Raw genomic sequence first — 16,634 nt, forward strand, 5'->3', positions numbered from 1 at the left:
TGGGCTCTCTGCTCAATGGGGAGCCTGTCTCTCCCTCTCCCCCTGCTGTTCCCCCTACTTGTGCTCTCGCTTGCTCTTTCTGTCAAGTAAATAAAATCTTTAAGAAAAAATTAAATGCCATCATGCCTTACAATCTAGAGGGAAACAGGCATTAAAACATCAAAATGGTTAATCAAAGTGAACAATTACGATAAGCAAAGTGCTGCTGGTGATGCATTTAGTACTACAAGACCATGTCATGGGGCTCAGGAAAGGTTTCCCTGGACAAGAGATGATTAGCTGAGACATGAGGTATAAGAATAATGGATGCAGAGTGAGGGAGGAGAGAGTGTTCTAGGAGAGAAGATAGCATGTACAAAGTTCTGGAGGGAGCGTAGAGGAGGACTGAAAAAGTGGCAGTGGGCAGAGCCGTCAGGATAGGCTGGGCAAGGAAAAAGGATCCAGATCATTATAGGGCCTTTCAAGCCCCATGAAGCCTTTGGGGCTTGCTCTATGAGCAGCCATTAAAAGTTTTGAAGCAAGAAACTGACATAATCCAATTTTATATGTGCGTGTATTTGCATGTGTAGAGAAAGGGGAAGATGTAATTTACATAAAATAGAATTCAGAGATCTTAAGTGAAGGTATATGCCAGAGTAACCAACCCTTAAAACAAGATTTAGGACATATTATGATCACCCTAGCAAGTTCCCCCTTGCCAGTTTCCAGCTCATAATCAGAATTGTTTGTTTGTTTACTCTGGCGACAGTATGGAGAATGGGTGAAGGGAGTGGGGGCAAGAATTTACGGGGGCTCTACTTGGTAAGTAGCAATGGGGATGAAGAGAAGAGAAGGAACTCAATAAATAATTAGGGGATAAAGTTCGTAAATCTTGGAGTGTCTGGGAAGGAACAGGGGGAGGAGCAGTCAGGAATGCTCCACAATATTGCCAGCTTGAGCAATTGGAGGGACACATAACAAGCCTGGGGAAGAAGGATCTGGACGACTTTCCAGAAAAGCTAATGTGCAGGCTGGGTTTTGCAAAACCCATGAGAATTAGCCGGGTGAGGGGAGTGAAAAGTACATTTTAGGAAGGGGGTGGTAAAGGAAAATCTCAAGGAAGATCCTGAGATTGAATAGAAATTTGCACACCTTGATCTAGCTTCCCCTTAAACATACCCCATGACATTTTAGTTATGTGCAACAATAAAATCTCATTTGGTCTAAGCCCATTTGAGTTTCTGATGTAACAAAGAGAGTTGTGACCATAAGGAGAAAATTGAGAGGGATGGGAAAGGAGATTAGAAGAGGCTCTGGGTCTGGGGTATCGAGCTCCAGCCCAATGCCACTTGGGAGAGAAGTCAAGGAAGAGCATCAGATTGTCCAGGTACAGTGGCTGGCCTTCAGGACTTACCCCAGGACTACAGACAGGGACAGCTCCCACTGAGTAGGCCTAGACTTGGGGACTCACCCCTTCAAACCATTGCTTCAGGATTCCCCCCAGCAACATGCTCCACAGAAGCCCTGAAACCCCTTGAGCACCTCAAACCTAACAAGTAGGCGAGCTCCCCAGTCATCCTTTTCTGGGAGGAGACAGCACATCAGCACACCCCAAGCTGGGGATAGAAGAGACTGGACACATCCACTGCACAAATTTGGAAGTCATTTGCTATGGATGGACATTAAAGTCATGCAACTAGGAAAAAAAAATCACTCAAGAATACGTGACCTGTGAATGTTGAGGACATTATGCTGAGTGAAAGAAGCCAGTCACAAGAGGGCAAATCCCCATACAATTCTGCTTATATGAAATAGCTAAAGCAGTCACCCATATAAAGTCGGCACGTAGAACGGTGGCTGCTGGGAGCATGGAGGGTTGCTCATCAACGGACATAATGTTTGAGTTACACAAGGTAGATAAGTTCTAGAGACCTGTCATACAACAGAATGCCTGTAGTTAACAAGACTGTGTTGTGCACTTAAAAATGTATTGAGGGTAGATCTTGTGCTAAGTGCTACCATACTCAAGTTTTTTAAAAAATTGTGTGGCTTAGAAGTATAAATGGGTAAAGATAGAGCAATGGACAGCACCAACATGTAAGGAGCAAATAGAGGGAGAGAAGTTTTCAGAGAAGGCAGAGAGGGGAAGGGTGGAGAGAGAGATCATTCAGGAGAAAGCAGCTTATGGAGGGTGGGGGGGATGGGATAACTGGTGGATAGGCATTAAGGAGGTCACTTGATGTAATGAGCACTGGGTGTTATATGCAATTGATGAATCCCTAAATTCTACCCCTGAAATTAATACTACAGTATATGTTAACTAACTTGAATTTAAATAAAACCAAAAAAGAAATAATGAAATGAAATGAAATAATGAAATGAAATGAAATGAAATGAAATGAAATGAAATGAAATGAAATGAAATGAAGCCAAGAAGCATCAGCTGAGGATGATGAGGATGGAAAGGGAACCATGATGAAGCAACTACATGTTGCAAAGGGACACCCTCCATGAGATTAACCAGAGTGTGAGGTTTGCTGAAAGGAGAATGGGTAAGTTGGCATGAGGAGCCCGAGGACCTCATGGGAAGGAAAGGCACCCCCTCCCCATCCTTTTGTCCCTAGTAATTTGCAGGAGTGGAAGTAAGTGACCCTAACCAATTTCTTCCTCATGGCAGGAAAGGTACTAAGAGTCCTGAAGTAATATGTCCATGAGGGTAACAAAGGTGGGCCACGGAACCCATGGAGTCATGGGTCTGACATGAATAATGCCTTTGAATGGTTGAAGTGGCAGATGCTGGAAGCTTGGGAGCTCTTATTTTTTCCCCCATGAAGGGAAGAGCTATAACCTGGGAGCTCTCACTTCTGGCCAGAAACCCTCTTGCCAGGCCCAAACCAAAAAGGGGGCCTGGGAAGGTACCAGTGGAGGCAGCCCCATGATCAGACAGCTCAGCTACCAACCCCAAAAGAAGAGACTTGATCCCTACTCATCTCGGCATGTGGGTGTTTGGGCACTGAGTGAGAGGACACCCCCCCACAGAACTGTTTTCTGCACCCTGAAACGAAGTGAGATGCTGGAAACAGGGAGTGATAGTTGCTACTGGCCAGTGAAGAAGAATGAATCTGAAACCAGATCTTGGTGGGAGAAAAGTCCATGAGGACATGAAGACAGCAACTGGAGGCCAGTGTTTTCATGGAGACAAATCCTTGACCATGAAAGAAAGGAGAGAAGTGGGGCTTGGGTTAAAGGAGATGTAAGATGGGGGACATTTGTGAGTGTTCACAAGAAAGCGTGAGAAAGCTCACCTCCTGTGAAGGAGAGGTTGGACATTGTAGGAAAGGAAGCAGGTGTGAGGGGATGAGACCCAGAGCCCAGATGGGGAAGAGGGGCCAGGAGGAAGAAGCCAGGAAAAAGCCACCTTGAAGCAGGTCTTCATGACCTCACAAAGCTGGCACACTCACCCCCAGGGTTCCAGAAACTCTGAGTCAGTCCTGGCTAGGTCTCCTAGCAACTGGATGCAGAGGCCATGGCACTCTTAACACCCCAGGGAGTGAAAAAAGTCTTCCAATTTCAGGTGAAGAGAAAAGACAGCTTTTAAAAGGAGTTGCTCAGATTGGTGGAACGGTGAGATGTGTGTGTGAGAAGTGGTGCCTCGATAGTACATCCTCAGACAGACACCTTGGATATGACTCCTTTCCCAACACACCACCTGTGAGTCCCCCAATTGATGTGTGCCAGCTGGAATACCAGGCCAAAGGCTTAGCAGCCTTTGGAGCTTGGAGGTTGTTTTCCCAGCCTACAGGGACAGAGCCTGCCTGGAGCAAAGTAGGAGATGCACAAAGACACTACTTTACTCTACTCTGAGGAGGGTCAGGGAGGCCCTTGGGGCTGGTCACCATGAGATGCCACCTCTCACCTCAGAGCCTCAGGGCCCTGTGGGTCCTTTGCGCTTGTATGCCCAAATATGTGTGGTTGTGTGTGTGTGGTTGTGGGGTGGGGTGGGGGTGGGTAAGGGGTTGTTGCTTTAACGCAGGGAGGGAGCAGATTTTGTTGATTTCTTAGAGCCAATTCTGAGGCAGAAAGGCATGAGCAAGGGGAGGGGGGCTGTGGAGTCATGGGGACTCAACAGCAGGGCCTGGAGCTCTCTGCAAGCACCTTCCAGAGCAGGGCTGTCCACAGAGGGGTGTCAGGGCACTGCTATAGAGTCCTGGCAAGAGGACCCCATGTGACTATATGCACAGATCAGCTTCTGACCTGCAGCCATGAGCTGCTGGGCAGACACCAGGCAAAGGCTTTCTTGGTGGGGTGGAGCATGTGCTTTCACCAGCTGTTCTAGATCTCCCAGCCAGCTGTCCCCTCAGACACCATCCTGGGGATCTGAGTGCTGCAGGCAAGGGCTGACTGGGTCAGGTGGTGAGAGAGGAGTCTCTGGGGGATGAGGAAGGGCTCTGGACCTGGCAGCAATTCTGCCGTCAGTTCCCCTACAAGGGTTCCCCCAGCCAGAATTTCCCCTCACCCCAGAGAAGCAACACTCCCATTTTCAGTGGGTCTCCACTTCATGCCACACCTTGTCTTACCCCCTCCTTAAAAGGCACTTGCTTCTCCTATATCTGTTGACATTCTATAAGAACCTTTCTGGAAGGTCCAAACTCTCAGGTGAATTGGGTTCTTAACAGTTAGGACTCTGATCAAGCTTCCCCCTGCTGGTCTGCTAAAGTGCTTGAATTTTCACCAAGTCAGACATATTTCTTCTCCTAAAGCACAGTCTCCCCAAGCCTCTTTGCAGTCATGTACACTTCAGCATGAATTTCATTATCAGATCAATACCCCTGGGGCACTTAGTTGAGAATAGACTCAGAGGGAAGTCAAATTTTGTTTTAGAAAAGAGAAAAGAGGGACCATAAGTCAGGGCTTGAAGCCTGCTGGAGGCATATAAACCTGGAAGCTGCAGTGACTAGCATGAGAACTCTCAGAGGAAGGAGCAGTGCTAGAAAGAAAAGCACATTCCTAGAAAAGGTAGGGAAAGCTGTCCAGAAATGAAAGCATAATTCTGCCCAGGCATACCCATGTTCCTAGTCACTCTTTAGGACAATGGGGAGCCCTGTGAAGACCCCAGTAGTGGTTTTCACAGTGAGAATGGCATCTTGATTCCTCAGTCTCACCCTCCATCCCTCATATCATGTCCTGCAGAAACCAAAAGGTAGGGAGCACCTACGGAGACTGCTGAACTGGGAGGAGTTTGATGAAGTGAGAGACTCCCGCCGAAGCATACTGCTGGATACCCTCTACGAAAGCATCATCTTTGCCGTAGGCAAAGGCTTCCCATGGGTGGAAGTGGCCAAGGTGGTCAAGTTCACAGAAGAGCTGCTCAAGGAAACCAAAGGTATGGGGCATCTGGAGCAGCAGTCAGCGAGGCTTGCTGGGGAATGGGGGGCACAGGACCCGTCTGTGGTCCATAGCCTCAGGAACCCTCTGAGGAGCTGGAAGCCCCTTCTTTTCTTTCTCCGACATTTAGCATATTCACATGCTCGTAAACAAAGTTCCTGTCTAGGTTTCCGGAAAGTGAAGCAAACTGAATGTCCTTCCTGGGTCTTTTTACTCATCTCCTTCGCTGAAAATTTTGCACTACTCCACGCTGTTCACACAGCAGTTAGGGTGTTTGTCTCTTGGTCGGTTATTTGCAATTTAGTATGACTCTCATTATCAGATCAATACCTCTGGGGCAGCTGGCTGAGAGTAGGCTCAGAATGGAGTCAGATTTTATTTTAGGGAAGGGAGTAGGGGCCAAGATTCATACTTTTTTTTGTTTCATTTTGTTTTTACTTAACATAAACACGTGACTCCTCTGTTTAAAACCCTTCACTGACCCCCCATTGCATTCCTGAAAGACTGCAAATTGTTTCACATATCAGGTTTCAGTTTGCTGAATGTCTTGGAGGAATCCTTTACAGGCATCAGCTTGCTGGCAGGGATGGGGTAAAAGAAGTCAAGTGAGTTTATAGAGGGAACATCTCTCCCACCCCTGCCCCGGCTTCATGAGAAGAGGGAGAGCCTCTCTCCCTGTGACTCCATAGAACAAGGGAATGTGACCACACCCATCCACCTCTTGGGCTTTGAGCTTCAGATTCATTCATTAAGCAAATATCTGGAAAAGCCCCTCTTTGGCCACCATCATAGTAGCACTCAGCCAAGAATCATCAATAAGTGCTAAAACCAGTAGATGACAGCTTGTTGAGAAATGGGATATTTACATACTTCCTTCCCACAACATTCTTACTGATCACAAAGGGGAAAAGGATACTTCTATGCAAGGGAGCCCAGCAGACACCTCCTTCATCAAATGATCCAAGTCAATGTCATCACTAAAAGTACACATTGAGAATCATGTTCCACCTGGTAGAATGCAAAAGGAGAACCCAGCATCCTTCAGTGATGGTTCTAGCAAAGACTCAGAACCTGATCTAATCACAAGAAAGCATTAACTTAGTGGCACTAAACAATGTCCCTCACCTGTGATCTTCAAAAACATTAAGGTCCTGAGAGCTAAGGTAAGACAGAGGAGCTGTTTTAAACTGAAAGACACTGAGATGTGGCCACTAAACATGACACGTGGCCTCAGTTTCAGTCCTTTGTGCTATGAAGGATGTATATAAGGGTCAACTGGGAAGACTCAAATGAGGTCTGGAGATTAAGAAATAGTGGTGTGTCAAGGGTTATCCCCCGATTCTGATGGTTGTGGTTATGAATGCCCTGTGTTAGGTAATGTACATGAAAGCAATCTGATGATGGGGCATTTTGTGGGCTGCTTATTCTTTAAGTAGTTTGGGAAAAATTACTTTGTAGTATGTTTTTCCAGTTTTATTGGTATAATTGACATATAAAATTGTATAAGGTGTGCAACATAATGATGTGATATATGTACATATTGCAAAATGATTACCAAAGTAATTTGAGTTAACATCCATCACCTCACGTGGTTACAATTTTTTTCTTGTGGTGAAAACTTTTAAGGTCTATTCTCTTACCAACTTTCAAATATGTAACACAGTTGTGTTAACTACAGTCACCATGCTGTACATTAACTCCCAGGACTTATTTATCTCATAATTGGAAGTGTGTACTATTTGAACACCTTCATCCATTTTGCCCACCCACCTCTGGCAACCACCAGTCTGTTTCATCTCCATGAGTTCAGTTTTGTTTTGTTTTGTTTTTAATTCCACATATGAGATCATACAGTATTTGTCTTGACACCCTTACGGTTTATCCATGCTGTTGCGAATGGTAGAGTTTCCTTCTTTTTTATGGCTGAGTAATATTTTTATGGCTGAAAAATATCGTATTTTCTTTATCCATTCATCCACTGATGGACCATATGTTGTTTATATGACTTGGCTGCTGTGAATAATGCCGGAGCGAACGTGTGGGTACAGATATCTCTTCAAGATAGTGATTTCACTTCCTTTGCATATATGCCCAGAAGTGGAATCACTGGATCATATGGTGGTCCTATTTTTAATTTTTTGAGGAACCTCCACACTGTTTTTCACAGTGGCTCCACCAATTTGCATTCCCACAAACAGTGCGTGAGGGTTCCCTTTTCTCCACATCTTCGCCAACTTTAATTTCTTGTCTTTTTGATACTAGCCATTCTTTTTTTTTTTAATTTGGTTCTTTATTTGTTAGTTTTCAAAACTTCCCCATTCTTCTCTGTCTAAAACGTGATTTTGTCCTGCAAAGCAAATTAAATCCTATACATTCTCTCTAAAACCCTATTATCTGCTAATTGCTATTCCTCAACTTATTGTCTTCATCCTTCTTTTTCTAAATTTATTTATTTATTTTTTTAAAGTTCCATGTTTTATTACTTGCGTATAACACCCAGTACACCATGCAATACGTACCTTCCTTAATACCCATCACCAGCCTATCCCATCCCCCCACCGAAGCCCTCAATTTGTTTCCCAGAGTCCATAGTCTCTCATGGTTCCTTCCCCCTTCTGTTTACCCCCCCTTTCTTCTTCCCTTTCTTCTTCTACCGATCTTCCTACTACTTATGTTCCATAAATGAGTGAAACCATATGATAAAAGACCAAATGGATGAAAGACCTCGATGTGAGACAGGAATCCATCAAAATCCTAGAGGAGAACATAGGCAGCAACCTCTTTGACATCAGCCACAGCAACTTTTTTCATGACACATCTCCAAAGCCAAGAGAAACAAAGGAAAAAATGAACTTGTGGGACTTCATCAAGATAAAAATCTTCTGCACAGCCAAGGAAACAGTCAAAAACCTAAGAGGCAGCCCACAGAATGGGAGAAGATACCTGCAAATGACACTACAGATAAAAGACTGGTATCAAAGATCTACAAAGAACTTCTCAAACTCAATACACAAGAAACAAATAAACAAATAAAAAAAATGGGCAGAAGATATGAACAGACACTTTTCCAATGAAGACATACAAAGGGCTAACAGACATATGATACTAGCAATTCTAACATGTGTGAGGAGATATCTCATTGTGGTTTTGATTTGCATTTCCGTGGTGATGAGTGATATTGCGCCTGTTTTCATGGACTTATTGGGCATTTTAATATGTTCTCTGGGAAAATACCTATTTTGTCCATTGCCCATTTTGATTAGATTAGTTGGGCATTTGCTATTGAGTTGTATGAGTGCCTTTTATTAATACCTTATGAGGTATGTGCTCTGCAAATATTTTCACTTATTTCATAAGATGCCTTTTCACTTTCTTGATAATTACTTTTGCTGAGCAGAAGCTTTTTACTCTGAGGTAGTCCCACTTGTTTATTTTTGCTTTTGTTTGTTATACTTAAGGTGTTATATCCAAAAAATCATGGTCATGACCCATGTCAAGGAGGTTTCCTCCTGTTTTCTTGTAGGAGTTTTATGGCTTCAGTTATGTTATTTTTTTCGTAGACTATTTCTTAGCATAGCTTTGGGCTCACAGCAAAGTAGAGCAGAAAGTACAGAGATTTCCCACAGAAACTCTGTACCACACATGCACAGCCTCCCCCACTATCAGCACCCCCCATCAGAGTGGGACATTTGTCACAACTGATGAATCTACCTTGACGCATCATTATCACCCAAAGTTTATAGTTTATGTTAGGGTTCATTCTTGGTTTTGTGCATTTTATGGATTTCAATAAATGTATAATGACATGTGTCTACCGTTAAAGTATCACACAGAATAGTTTCACTGTCCTAGAAATCCTCTGTGATCCATCTGTTCATTCTTCCTTCTCCACCAACCCCAGCAACCACTGCTTTTTATCATCTCCATACTTCTGCCTTTTCCAGAATGTCGTATAGTTAAAATCATACAGTCTTTTCATATTGGCTTCTTTCACTTAGTAACATACATTTAAGTTTCCTTCATGTCTTTACATAGTTTGATAGTTCATTTATTTTTAGGATTGAATAATATTCCATTGTCTGGATGCACCACAGTTTATGTATCCATTCATCTACCAAAGGACATCTTGGTGGCTTACACATTTTAGCCATTTATTTTTTTTTTATTTTAAAGATTTTATTTATTTATTTGACAGAGAGAGAGAGACAGCCAGCAAGAGAGGGAACACAAGCAGGGGGAGTGGGAGAGGAAGAAGCAGGCTCCCAGCAGAGGAGCCTGATGTGGGGCTTGATCCCAGAATGCCAGGATCACGCCCTGAGCCAAAGGCAGATGCTTAATGACTGAGCCACCCAGGCGCCCCTTGATTAAACAGTTTGAAACCTGGTTCTTGGGGTTACTCTTTACCACTGCCATAGTATCATCAGTTAAATGCTAGGATGGTGGTTCTCAAGCTTCCGTGTGTTTTGGAATCACCTGGAGAACTTGTTGAAACACAGAGGTCAAGATTCTCCACAGTTTCTGATTCAGAAAGTCTAAATTGTGTTTGAAAGTCTGCATTTCCAATAAGTTCTCAGGAGATACTGATTTTGTTGGTCCAGAGACTGCAATTTGAGAACCATCTTGCAGGATAGGTAATTTTCATTCTTGTTACAAATTGTTACAAGTGCCCTGAAGGAGAATGGTAATATGAAAGCATTAAAAAAAGAAACTGGGGCACCTCAGTCAGTTGGGCATCTGACTCTTGATCTTGGCTCAGGTCTTGATCTCAAGGTCATGGCAAGGAACTGTTGAAAAGGAAAAACAAAGCTGGGGGCATCACAATGCCAGATTTCGAGCTGTACTACAAAGCTGTGATCACAAAGACAGCATGGTACTGGCACAAAAACAGACACATAGACCAATGGAACAGAATAGAGAACCCAGAAATGGACCCTCGGCTCTTTGGGCAACTAATCTTTGATAAAGCAGGAAAAAACATCCGGTGGAAAAAAGACAGTCTCTTCAATAAATGGTGCTGGGAAAATTGGACAGCTACATGCAAAAGAATGAAACTTGACCACTCTCTCACACCATACACAAAAATAAACTCCAAATGGATGAAAGACCTCAATGTGAGACAGGAATCCATCAAAATTCTAGAGGAGAACATAGGCAACAACTTCTATGACATCGGCCAGAGCAACCTTTTTCACGACACATCGCCAAAGGCAAGAGAAATAAAAGATAAAATGAACTTATGGGACTTTATCAGGATAAAGAGCTTCTNAATAAATAAATAAATAAATAAATAAATAAATAAATAAATAAATAAAATTAAAAAGTCATCGCCAAACCCAAGGTCATCTAGGTTTTTTTATATGTTATCTTCTAGAGGTTTAATAGTATTGTATTTTAGGCTTAGACCTGTGGTCCATTTTGAGTTAATTATTGTAAGGGATGTGAGGTCTGTATCTAGATTCCATTTTTTTGCATGTAGATGTCAAGTTGTTCCAGCACCATTTTTTGAAAAGGTTATCTTGTCTCCAGTGTATTGCCTTTGCTCCTCTGTTAAATACCAGTGGCCTGTATTTCTGTGGGTCTGTTCTGGACCCTCTCTTGTGTCTACCCCATTCATCTATTTGTCTTTTCTTTTGCCAATACCACACTGCCTTGATTACGTTCTCTTTTTGAAACTGTTCTGTATTTTTTTATTCTGAAAAATTTTTTAAGTATAATATTTTAACATGGCATATTTGAGGTCCTCCTCTGGACTTCTGCCAAAGGTCTCCAAAAGCTGCCAAGCAAATCGGACACACAGCGCCCTGTCCCCGGTACATTATATCCCCATCCCTTACGTGCCCAGAGCTCACCCACCAGTCCAAGCAGCAGTACCTCAATGTCCCTTCCTAATCTCACCACTTTTCACCAGCTCCTTGTCCATCACTATTTCTAACCCACCTCCATCTCTTAACCAGCCCACTGCTTTCAAAACTTGTACTGCATCCTTTCATTGAACAGCACGGTGATTTTGTTCAGACACAAATAAAATCCCGTCACTCCTGTGTTTCAAGCCATTTCGTGGCTGGCACTGAATCACACATCTTCTGTGAACGTGGATCAGCCTCTTTATTTCTTGCACTGCTCCTGTGCCCTTCCTTTCACTTCTTTCCTCCAAACCAGTGATCCCAGTCTGTAGGCTTGAGCCAGACATGGCATTGCTCCTGGGCTGGCTTCAGAGAGCCTCAGGAAACTTCATCCCACCCCAGAACCCACGCAACCCTCACCCCTGGGGCCTTCCTGGCATCCCTCTGGTTCTCCTCCCTGCTGCTCACAGCAATGCACAGGTACCAGAGTTCACCCCCGTTGGCTGAGCCCTGCAGTGGCTCAAAGCCAGAACAAACACTGACGAGCAGGAAGAAGAATGTCAGCCCCAAGCAGGTGGGAACTCGGGCTCTTTCAAGTTTCCATCAGAGCCTTCCACAGGCTGAGTCCATGAAAAACAGTCAATGATGATGCAGATTAGATCATGCTGGAGCTTTCAGCATTTCTGGTTATCACATAACTTGCCGGCACAGACTGGCTCTGCCTTGTGAACTTCTAAAACCTTGCAGTTGGAAGGACACTGGTGATCTAGAAACTTAATTCTCTCTACTGCAGGGAGCCCCCTCAACCAGCCAACAAGTTTTTTTCAGCCTCTGCCGACACCCTCCAAGCAACAGGGTGCTGCCTCCTTTTGAGGCAATTCATTCCTTTGTACAACCACTCCTGTTATTTAGATGTTCCTGTCTAGCTACATGTTCCTTCTGCACCTTTCATTCAAATGCTCAAAGTCTGTCCTCTAGAACCAGAATGCAGGCCTTGCAGATATTTCATTAGCTTTATATAATGTGACTATCGTGTCTTTACATTTAGACTGGACGTCCACAGTTACTTTTGTCATTCTTAATATGGCATCATTTCCATAGACCCTTTCCCCCTACCTCCTACCACTGTCCTCTTTCTTTCTGCCCTTCTCTGGGCATATTTGTGTTTGTCAATATTGTTCTGAAAATATGCATCCAAATTCAATCACAAAACAGCCTGCAATTTGATCAGTGAATTGTGATTAGGTATTTTATCATCTCTTCTGTCCTGGTGATGATATTCCTGTTTATATAGCTTATGGGTACATTTACTTTATCAACATCAAAGTCACATTGATTTATATTGGGCAGGAAGTCTCACATGGGAACCATTTTTCCCCATCCTCCCCTTGTGCAATGGGAATTTTGATTGTACATGCAAGACTTTACATTTATCCCCACTGATTCCATCTTGTCAGTGTTGGCCATCTTTCCTTCCTCCTGACATCTTTTAAATCTTGATCCTGGGCTCTTCAGCTTATGAGTTCTTCCTCTTACCTTTAAATCATCCCCAAATTTGAGAAACATGGTTGGTACAAACACTGAATACGAACAAGTTCTTGGGTGGGCCCCCAAGCCTGAAATTTGACTCACTGAAGACAGAATCCATCAGAAGGCTCAGCACCCAAAGGGAACATTCCAATCCTATTTCAGTCCCTTACTTGATGTATGGTCCTGGGCAAGTCACAGTACCTCTGAGCCTCTGGTTACACATCTAGAAAATGGAAAAGGCAAGAACACCCACTTCCTGGGATTTTTTCAAGGATTAAATGATGTTACATACATGAAGCCCATAATGTGGCATTTGGTACCTAGTAAGGACTCAGTGAAAGCCAGCTGTTATTCTTTTTTTTTATTTTAATGTTTTTTAATTATATTATGTTAGTCACGCCAGCTGTTATTCTTAAGAGGGGACTATAGGGACAAAGACCCAAGACGTGAGAGAGTGATGTGGTTCAGAGATGGCATGATCAGATGTGGCTGCATGCATGTTGACGCAGCACCCAGTACAGATCTGCCTCCACACATACAGAAGCAGCATCAGCTCCCCCCAAGGGCAGCAGAGACCATCTGAGGCCCTTTCTTCTCAGATGCCAGCACTAACGCAGCTGACCCTGCAGCACAGGGAGTAGGGGAGGACAATGGGCTGAGAGCAAAGGGGCTGGCACTTCAGCCAGAGGCAGGCCCAGGAGTTAAAGGTAACTGGCAGACTTGTTTAGGAAATGGGGAGGCGAGAAAAAGGTAGACAAGACTGTTCCCAGCTCCTCTCCCAGATAACTGACTCGTTGTGAGAGCCAACTCTTGAGAGCAGTACCAGGCCGGCTGTGGTTTGCAGAGAGTAGGTGATGGGGTGTGGTGGGAGCACCCATGGATACAGAGCCACACTAGAACTAGACCTCCTGAGCTAGGTCCTGCTCACGTTGGGTCCCCCATGGTGCTGTTTAGGATGATACCTATTGCTCCTGAAGCCTGGCCCAGATGGCATCTCCATGACAGCCAAGCCCACACTGCTTCTCAGAAATCCAGTACAGGGACACTTGCAAGAGCACTGAACAAGTTCATCAGTACTGTGGATATAGGGAATGGAATTGAAGCCTTCTTTTTCCCTGGATTTTCCTCCTCACTTTACAGTCAAACCCAGTCTCAGGCTGGACTGGTTCTCAACATTCCTGGAGCCCTGGTTCTGCTATTTCCTTGCTGTGTGACCTTGTGAATGTCCCTTAACCTCTCTGTGCTTCAGATGACTGTGAGGACAAGATGAGAACAGGAATGGCACCACTTTATGGGATCGTTGCAAGGATTAAATGAGTTCATTTAGGTAAAGCACTTGCAACAGTGACTGGTACATAGGAAGCCCTGTGAATGTGCAATTGGTTGGCCATTATTATTATAATACCCATTCCTTAAGGGTTTCATGCACTCCAAGGGGCTCCACTGTCTGTCTAGAAATGTAGGTCTTAACCCCTGCAGCAAGAAGCAGCCTTTCAGCACTGTTCATTGAAGGTGTCTGGTTTGTTCCTCTTGGCTTTGTTCCCAAAACCCCTGTCTGCTTAACTTAGTTCTGTTCCCATTCTACCCAATTCCCAACCCAAACTTGATCTTCTCTTTCTCTCCCACCTGGTGTTGTTTGAGCCGCACTACCTAAGTCTAGAACACATTCTCTAAGGAGTTGGCCCATGTACCCTTTGCTCCTTCCTGTGCCTACCGGCTCTGGGTAAATTCCCCTCCTAACCTGGGATCTAACCTACTGGGGGCCAACTGAGCCAGTGTCCAGCTGGACAAAGGAGCACCTCACATTAGCCCCATCTGCTGGAGGGTGTTTCCAAATGTTCTCTCTGTTCAACCTTCTCCTGCCGAGGCCCTCTCCACTCATGTCCACCACCTCTGAGAGGCCCCCCATGCTGATCTCAGAGTCCAGGGCCTTCTCACACTCCCACACCCTATGCCAACACCTCACCCTCCAGGTCCCCAGACTTTGCCAGTCTCAAACCCTCCCACATCAGGCCCAAGTTTAGCCCACTCTCTCCCAGCCATGGCCACACCTTCCCAAGGTTCTCAATACTTCATAACTGGATTTCTGCAGCTGCATCCTCTCTGGGCACCCACATGCATGCAAGCATCCCTCCCCCCTACCCAACCAGCAGTGGCTGCCTCATTCATCCTTCTCAAACCCTGCGTCCATGGAGGTATCCTCCTTCCTTCTCTATTCAGATCTAAACTCTTCCCCAAAGAGCCATGGTTAGACAGCAAGAAAGGCTAGACCCTGAGGAGGCTGGATCTTCTGGAGAGAGGTCTATGCCTACTTCACTTTTCTCACTCTATCTGTACCCCTGTGCCAAACACAGTGTGGCACAGAGTAGGTGCCACATGAAGAAAATGAATGAACGAATGAATGAATGATTCTTTGTGTCTGGAGATGATATTCCTGTATGCAGAGAGGAGGTTAGGGTGCCTGACTCTTCCAGGGTGACCTCATTGAGGGTTGAATGTCCAGGTGATGTCAGAGGCACCATAGCAGGAGGATTAGCACTTAACTCTGCAGTCGGAAGAGTTGGGTTCAAATCCCACCTCCACCACTTATTACTGTGTAAACTTGGAAATGTTACTGTACTTCTTTGCACCTTCATTTCCTTGGCTCTAAAACAGGGGCATAATAGTTCCAGCTGCTAGTGCAGTTGGGAGGATTAAATGAGACGGGGCCAGCAAAATGTATAGCATAGTGACAAGCTCATAGTAAATGCTCAACCAGTGTTAGCTCCCATGTGCCCATCACACATGGAGTGGAGATGGGATGGACAGAAAGTGCTGGCTGTCCAGGATTAGAAGCTGCTGCAGGCTGCCTCTCAGAGGGCTCGCCGTCTGCGTCATTTCTTGTCTTCCCCTCACCTTGCAGGCAGGACTGCAGATGCATTCAAATCACAGGCCAGGAGAATGGAGGTCCAGACAACTTCAAGCCTGGCCCCTAATAGAGCAACTTCACACCCATGACCTGCCCTTGGGAAGAAGCACCACTGCCCAACAGCATGAGGGGGAAGGCGTCTATCACTACCCTTGTTAGTGGATCCAGGCAGCAAGGGGCAGGAAGAGCTGGCAAGACAGCAGGTCAGGTCCCAAAAGAGTTGTAGCCCTTCCCATCTCACATCCCACCCTGCCCCTGCTCTGGGGTGCACGTTCCACTTATCACAGGTGGTGCAGTGCAGGATGCAGACAGTGGGGTCTCCCTGGCTGGCCAGCTCACATGCAAGCTTCTGTTTTGGCTAATGTCCACAGTGGACTGTCACTCTTCTCGGAAGGGAGCTTCTCCAGGGATTTCTTGTTGTTGTTGTTGTTGTTGTTGTTGTTGTTCATCTGAGGCTAAGGAAGGTTGAGCTCTGTTTGCATACTAGATAACAAAGCTGGCAGATAGTATTTAAGGAGGCTCATGTTTGTACAACAGCGATTCAGTGCTTTGACAGGGCGGCTGCCAGCCCAGCTTATTTCCTGGCCCAATAGGGCCTTGGTACCAGGAGGGAAAGAGCTGCCTTTTATTCAAAAGCACAAACTGATTCTGTCTTGGCAAATGGCTCACCAGGATGTTCTGGTCTCAGCCCCAGGCCAAAGGAGAGAGTCTTGTTGACCTCACCTCCTCTGCCAGCCTGCAGGAAGCCCTGGGCAGATCCCATCCTGCTGTCTCCATGGGGCCTGGAGTGAAGTCGCCAGGCACAGCACAGAGAAACAATAAGTTGCCAGCTCTGTCCTAATGGAAAGAAATCGTAGGAAGTGGGCAGATTTTGCACACCCTGTTGAATCTCTGGGAAAGGAGAGAAGAGAGGTGTTGGGGCATATGGGAACCCTGAGGTCTCCAACTTTGCATCTGGGAGTGGCAGAGATTTGGGGTACCCAGAAGGC

The 16,634-nt window shown here is 45.2% G+C and overlaps 1 protein-coding gene across 1 annotated transcript in view; it reads left to right on the forward strand.

Annotated features, from left to right (window-relative positions):
- The first annotated feature begins 1,321 nt into the window (after positions 1–1,321).
- C5H8orf74 (chromosome 5 C8orf74 homolog) overlaps positions 1,322–16,634 on the forward strand; it is a 34,870-nt gene continuing 19,557 nt past the window's right edge. The window contains exons 1-2 of the mRNA XM_034661723.1: positions 1,322–1,366; positions 5,170–5,362. Coding sequence (XP_034517614.1) covers positions 1,322–1,366; positions 5,170–5,362 — 238 coding nt within the window. The remainder of the gene's footprint in view (positions 1,367–5,169; positions 5,363–16,634) is intronic.

This window comes from Ailuropoda melanoleuca, chromosome 5, assembly GCF_002007445.2.
Source record: "Ailuropoda melanoleuca isolate Jingjing chromosome 5, ASM200744v2, whole genome shotgun sequence".
NCBI classification, from domain to species: Eukaryota; Metazoa; Chordata; class Mammalia; order Carnivora; family Ursidae; genus Ailuropoda; species Ailuropoda melanoleuca.